We start from the raw sequence: 6,893 nt of genomic DNA, 5'->3' as shown, positions 1-6,893 counted from the left end.
TTTTACTAACAAAATATATATGCAATTATCGACAAATTATTATATAAATAAACACTATTATACGCATTTATGATACGCATTTATGATATATCTATGACATTATTATACACACATCTATGGCATTGTTATACACATTTATGATATCTATTAAATGAATTTATTAAACATGATTTATTTATATATTTGCATTGAGACCATTATCCAAGATAAATAACGTACAATTTTCGACACAATTTTTTTTTGTATAATAATTTATACGCGGTAACAAACGTACCACGTATGACTTAAGGAGGAAGGTGTTACGTGCGAGCAAAATTTAACTCAGTCTTAAAATAGCCAGGAATGTTAAAAGAGAGATATCGATATTGATTAATTATCCGATTTCTGATGGGGAGACGGTTCTCAAGCCGCGGTTTGCAGGGCATAGAATTACACCTAGTGATAAAACCTTCCTCCTCCTTTAAGATTCAAAAACAAAGAAGTGGTGAGAAGCTCGCGCGGGGGGTTCTTGCCACTTGAGTATAAATAAGCGCGAAAAATCATCGTAGAGTTATTAGTTGTCAGTTAGTTGTTAGTTGAGTTATTTTCCTGTGCTCATAACCTAATCTACCGACAGTTAGTTAAGTACACTGAAATTCTACCCATTTTTTAGCAGTTTTTTTTAAGTAAATAAAAAAACTCAATTTTTTAGGTACTGGCCGACCACGGGAGTGCGTGCTTCGGATTCTTGTTGCGTGAGGAAGAAGCTCGATAATAATAGCGATATATAGTTCGGTCAAGTCAGCTGACGCCAGGATATGCAATCGCCTGTCGTTCGCGGACTGTAATGAGATCGCTCCGTTATCGCGTGAGACAGTAAGGATCGCATTCGCGGAAGAAAGTCCTCTCGTGCGACCCGTGAACCGAGTTAGGTGCGTGAGGAATTTGTGTAAATTTGAATACTGGCCAGAGAGCAAAGGAGCCCACCATGTCGCTCAATGCAGATATGTCTAAGGCGCTCCAGATACTAAAGAATATGCAGGAACGGGTGGAGAAATCTGGCAATGCTGAGCTGAAGATGAACACGGCGAAGCATTTCAAGACATTGATTTCGGTGTTGGAGGATCCAGTATTTCGCGGCATATGCAGGATTCAAGACTCTGCGACCGACTTGAATAGGCAATTGAAGCATAATCCGTCTATCGGGCCTCATGATTTTGACATTAACATCAGCGGGCAGCTGGAACTAAAAGTTCCGAGTACTTCAGTACAGCCTCTCGGGCCGAACCAGGATCTGTACCAAGGCAGCAGCGAGCTGGAAGATCAGAGAGTTTCAGTCGCTCCGTTACTGCACAGCAGCAGCGAGGACACGAGTGCGCAGGTTACTAGCCCCAGTCTTGTCTCATTGTCAGAAGCTATGGGGATGCCGCCTACAACCACCCCTACTTATGCAAAGGAGAGACTTATTTAAGAAAGTCACCGAAGCTGCGGCGAAAGGACGGCAGATATTCACAGTGCAGCTGTATAAATCAGAAGGAACCAGCTTGGGATTCGGCGTGATCAGACTTCGGAGCAAGGATAAGACCGAGTTTGGCATATTCGTACAAGAGATACAACCAAACGGCATCGCGGGCTGCAACGGTCGACTGATAGAGGGAGATCAAATATTGGCGATCGATGGGCAACCCTTAGACTCCAACATCTCCGATGAGCAGGCGACCTCGATTCTTCAAAAGGCCCGTGGTCTGGTTAAGCTAGACATAGCAAGAAGCACCTAAGACTTCTTAATTATTAATTGGTGTCAACCAAAGATTTTATATAAGGAAAAACAATTTAAAAAAAGAGAAATCTCGGAGATGTTCTTTATCAAAAAGTATGACTGCACAATTAATCTCCAAAAGACACGGAAAATTTGCCAGCTATCTACAACCGTGTTATCGGTGTCACTTAGTCTGCACTTTTTGTTTCGGTTCTGTTCGTTTTACATTTGAACATAGCTTGTCATTCGTTGATTGTGTAGATAATTTCAGTACGACTTTGACTGTTACACGGTTTGCACGTGTTCGTGGATATGGCTTGCGACGTTTCTATTTTCACGCGACACTGTTCTCATATTTGTTTCGAGACGCACAAGATATGTAAGCCTTTTTAATTAGTTTTATTTTGATCTAATTATAACGTAATGAATTTTATCTTTTTGACTATCGTGAGATTATTATTTTTGTAAACCGTTGACTTTTTTAGCTTTGCGTTGGCATGATGTAGTCAGGACACGACTTCAGCGACGTAATTGATTTCTATATGCGGATTGCGTGAAGCTCACTTGAGAAAGGCCGGAATTCGGCTGTTCATAGACATTATGAGAATAAACATTTCAGTAAATATTCGAAATATGTGGGCTAGGAAAAATTTAATTTAATTGAGGGATTAAAATTAGTTAATCGAGAAAGTCGTAGTTCGGTTTCTCATTCCGATAATACTATAACTTCAACAAAAGCTCTTGTTGCATCTTATGCCATATCTCATCTTATTGCCAAACATTGTAAATCGTTTACGGAAGGTGAATTTGTGAAAAAATGTCTCATTACAGCAGTACAGTCATTCGGAGAATCATTGACTCTTCAAGAAGCTGCTAGCATTCCATTAAGCCCAAACACGGTAAAATCTCGTGTAAATTGCATTGCTTCTTCTTTACAAGAAAAATTAAAATCTTTATTAGAATCTTGTTCTTTTTATTCGTTATGTCTCGATGAAAGCACCGATAATCGACATGTGAGTCAATTGAGCATTTTTGCTCGAATCGTGCAAAACAATTTTTCATATGTCGAGGAGCTTTTAGATTTCGTTCCATTGCATGGAACAACAACAAGTAGCAATATTTTCAATGCTGTTAATCAAACTCTTGAAAAATTTGGTACTGATTTTTCAAGATGTTCAGCGATTGTCACTGACGGCGCAAAAGCAATGACAGGATTAAAAAAAGGATTTCTCGGTCAAATAAAGCAGCGAGATTTGAAATTCACCTTTATACATTGCATTATTCATCAAGAAGCGTTATGTGGGAAAGTTGTTAAACTGTGTAATGCAATGCAAGTCGTCATTAAAATTATTAATGCTGTTAAAGGCAGTCACAAATTTCTTCGCATAGGAAGTTTCAACTCTTTCTCGAAGAGCATAACGTAGTTTATACAGATGTGCCTCTGTATTGCGAAGTTCGATGGCTCAGTGCAGGAAAATGCCTAAAAAAGTTCTTTGCTATAAGAAAAGAAATCTCCTTTTCTTGCAAGATCTATCTGATACAAAATATGACGAATTTACATCTTTTTTGCAAAATGTAGACTCACTTTGCGAACTCGCACTTTATAACATATATAACAAATCATTTGAATTATTTAAATCTAAAGCTGCAAAAGACCGAGCAAACTATTTCGCAATTAGTTTTCTCACATTGATTCGTTTAGAAGAAAATTAGTATTATTTAAGAGCCATATAGAAAACAACACCTTTCATTTTTATCCATCTTGCAAAATTCTCGTCGAAGAACATGGCATAAGTTGCAATTTCAAGAAATATATATTTTTAATAGAATCCCTCATAGAACAATTTGATACGCGTTTCAAAGATTTCGAGAGTCTTAGAAAAGATTTAATCCGTTTTGAAAATTCTCTCACTGTGCAAATCGAGGAACAAAGTCTAAATTTTCAAGCAGAACTTTGTGATTTGCAATATGTGATGTGTCTCTAAAAACGCGAACAGAAAAAGGAGTCGATTTTTTTTTAATTTTAAATGCATCGCATTATCCATCTCTCAGGAATTTTGGTCTTCGAATTTTTTCCATGTTTGGCTCCACATATTTGTGTGAACGTTCTTTTCAAAATTGAAATTAATAAAAAATAATAAACGATCTTCTTTGAGTGATGCATCATTATCCTCACTGATGCTAGCTAATTCTTCCAACATTTCTGTGGATATACCATCATTAGTTAAATCGTGCAAACGACCCAGAAATTAAATATTTATTTTTTAATTAAGTAGAAAATATTTTCATGTAAATTAGTTTTTATTTCCTTCGCGCGATTTCTTATTCCTTTTTATAAAACACTTCGCGATAGAGAATTTATTTTCTTTCCTGCCGAGCCATATATTTTTATCTTTATTATTATTTTCTTCTTTTTTAGTGGAATAGGCCTACTGGGGAAACCACTTAAAAAAAAACGCATCAGCAATAGTACCTCATGGGTGATGTGGAAATCTATTGTTGAAATTATTATACATTGTTAAACTATATTATTATAAAATTACGTCAATTTATAATAATATTATTATGAAACATGTATATGTTACAGTTAAGGTGGTTCATGCATTTAGGTCATATGTACTTAGCCCGGAAAATGTAATATGAAATGAAAGATTAACGTTCCTCGAGTGTGTCTGTAAAATTTGGATTTTTAACCGATTGGTTCCGGAGATATCTGTCCGTAAACTTTGCCAATTTAACGCGGTGGGGGACCCCTTATCCGAAAAACGAGGTTAAAGCGCTTATGCTGCAAAAATTGCAATACTTCAAAAATAGATAAACGAACCAAAAACTGACGAACGATGCAATAAACATTTTGCAAGATACTGGATGAAAGCTCGAGTTCATTGACCGTACCATATAATAATAAAACGTAATTTTCGATTGACTAATCGACAACACGGAACTGATGGCTGGACTCGAGCGGCAACTTGGCAACGTCGCACGTGTCAGCTGATGAGTATAGCGCATAGATTCTATTCCTCCGTGTAATGAGGTTATGAAATGTAAAATAATTTTAATATGCATCGTTTATTCTATTTATCATTTATCATAAGTGCATTATACTTATTATCACATTACGTATATAATATATATAAAGGGGAAAAAAATCATTTTTTTTATCAAAATACTAAATAAATACAAGTTTCAATATAATGAAGTTATAGGATGTCCAAATAATTTTAACATGCATCGTTTATTCTATTTATCATAAGTGCATTATATTTAATATCACATTACGTATATAATATATATAAAGGAAAAAATATAATTTTTTAAATCAAAATATTTGCACAGAGGTGGGACGCATTGACGATAACATCTTCTAGATGAAAAATCACGGGCTAATTTGCGTATTTCCTATTGAATTTATCACCTCTGCGATGACATTCTGGAGAACTTTCTTATTCTTCGTTACTCTTGGGCGTCCTCCAATATCTTCGCCCAGTAGAAGTTTTATGCCCTTATCGCTCCCTTTTTTATAGGTACGTTGCAAATAATCAAGCGTTATACCTGCTTCTGCCATTTTTCCAATCATGCTCACAGAAATAGAACTCTTCATACAATCCAACGTTAATTTATTAACATTTTTCAAAGCAGACCTTTGACTTATCTGCATCAAAGCGGTCACAGATTTCGAGCTGTCCAACAATTCTTTACGTGTAACTTCAGCTTTATCAACGATTTTCTGGAGAATTTTCACGTCGTTCAATGCATTGTGAGCGTCATGCACGACATTCTCGCCCAACAAATCACGTGCCAGATCAACTTGATTAAATTTTAGCTTCGCAGCAGTTCTGGCAGGCAATTTTGCTTTTAAAATGCCAAGAGTATCCGCGAAACCGTACACGATGGATATAAAGTCGTCCCACAGATTGTTTGCGCGAATATCTCTGATAAGAAACCGAGAATCAAACTTGAATCCGTTGTGGGCAACCAAAGTAATTTCCTTGCCTATGTTACTGAGGAACTGCAGAAAGTTCTGAAGAGCAGCATGAAATGGAATTGTCTCGACCTTCTGTCCATTGAGAAACATTTCTCCGCCGCAGATTGACAAGCCAGTTACTCGGCAGCCGATTTCGAAATGGCTCTCAACGGCACCATGTACGCATTAAATTCTTGATCTTGATATTTCGCAGCAATTTGACAAATTTCCGCGTATTGTAAAGAAAGTCCCGTCGTTTCGAGATCGAAATAAACTATAGGACTGTCGGCAGGTGCAGCTTTTCTTACGATAGGGCTATCGATGAGATCCGCTATTCCATCAAATCCACACTCAGACAAGTATGTTATTCCTTCCTTTCTCTCGGCGCTACTCTTCTTACTGGACCGCTGTTTTTGCAGAAAGAGACGTCGTCTTTGATTTCCGGCCTTTGCGCTCGTTCTTTTCTCTTAGCTCGATAGTAATCTTTCTTCTTCCGAAAAGCTTCGGTTATTTTACCTGGAGACAGCCCGAGTTTTTGGTTCAAATCGACGACATATTTTGTGCCGATATTCTTCTCGCAGACTGTAGCAGCAACACGAAAGTCGAACGATTCAGAACCAGCGTAGTGGTGAGATTTTGGGTTTTTAGCTGCCACACTCGAATTGAAAGCTTCGTTCGGTTGACTAGACCCACATGGGGCGAGTTTATCTGCATTTTTCCAAAATGCATCAAAAATGGATGTAAGTGCTGCTCTTGTGGTAGATCCAGTGAGTCCTTTGCCTCCCGGTAGCCCATTATGCTTGTAATTCTCGGGATCCTCTTTATACTTGCACCACGCGCCACAGTTTCGTGCTCATCAAACGCATGGGGTATAATGTTTTTTAAGGCTTTTTCTGTAGCCTCTACATCGCCTATGTTTTTTTTTCAAAGCACATCCAAAGCAGTATTTTAAAGTATTCTATCACGTCTCTTGGAAGTTTTTGCAACCACAAAGCTTTGCTCAACTTCTTTGTAGCGTGATTTAAATCGGACCACTTGGTTACAGGATGGCTGCATTCACGACGGACTGCAGCAATTGTGGAGCTATCATCATCACCAATAAGTGTTGCCCAATTTGACGTTATTCTCTTCGAGATCTTTATTTTTTGCAATAATTCTACTGCTATATCTGATTCCATTGCTTTTGCACTC

General features: G+C 37.5%; 2 protein-coding genes across 2 annotated transcripts; one reads left to right on the top strand and one right to left on the bottom strand.

The window, feature by feature from the left end:
- Positions 1-967: 967 nt before the first annotated feature.
- On the top strand, positions 968-1,757 carry LOC139787359 (patj homolog). The gene is made up of 2 exons (XM_071726454.1): positions 968-1,360; positions 1,452-1,757. Exons 1-2 carry the CDS (start codon positions 968-970, stop codon positions 1,755-1,757), a joined length of 699 nt encoding a protein of 232 aa, XP_071582555.1.
- A 3,357-nt stretch (positions 1,758-5,114) lies between these two features.
- LOC139787358 (uncharacterized) lies at positions 5,115-5,813 on the bottom strand. The gene has a single exon (XM_071726453.1). It carries the CDS (start codon positions 5,811-5,813, stop codon positions 5,115-5,117), a length of 699 nt encoding a protein of 232 aa, XP_071582554.1.
- Between the last annotated feature and the right edge of the window lie 1,080 nt (positions 5,814-6,893).

This window comes from Temnothorax nylanderi, unplaced genomic scaffold (genome assembly GCF_030848795.1).
Source record: "Temnothorax nylanderi isolate EJ_2023f unplaced genomic scaffold, tnyl_v1.0 TNYL_tig1463_pilon, whole genome shotgun sequence".
Classification (NCBI taxonomy): Eukaryota; Metazoa; Arthropoda; class Insecta; order Hymenoptera; family Formicidae; genus Temnothorax; species Temnothorax nylanderi.
Note: the sequence above shows the minus strand (reverse complement) of the source record. Positions and strands in the feature narration are given on the sequence as shown.

Bases quoted from the DNA above. Each gene is read 5' to 3' on its own strand.
- LOC139787359 (XM_071726454.1), top strand. From the start codon at position 968: ATGTCGCTCAATGCAGATATGTCTAAGGCGCTCCAGATACTAAAGAAT. The intron at 1,361-1,451 runs GTTACTAGCCCC...GACTTATTTAAG, and splicing joins GCGAGGACACGAGTGCGCAG to AAAGTCACCGAAGCTGCGGC.
- LOC139787358 (XM_071726453.1), bottom strand. From the start codon at position 5,813: ATGTTTCTCAATGGACAGAAGGTCGAGACAATTCCATTTCATGCTGCT.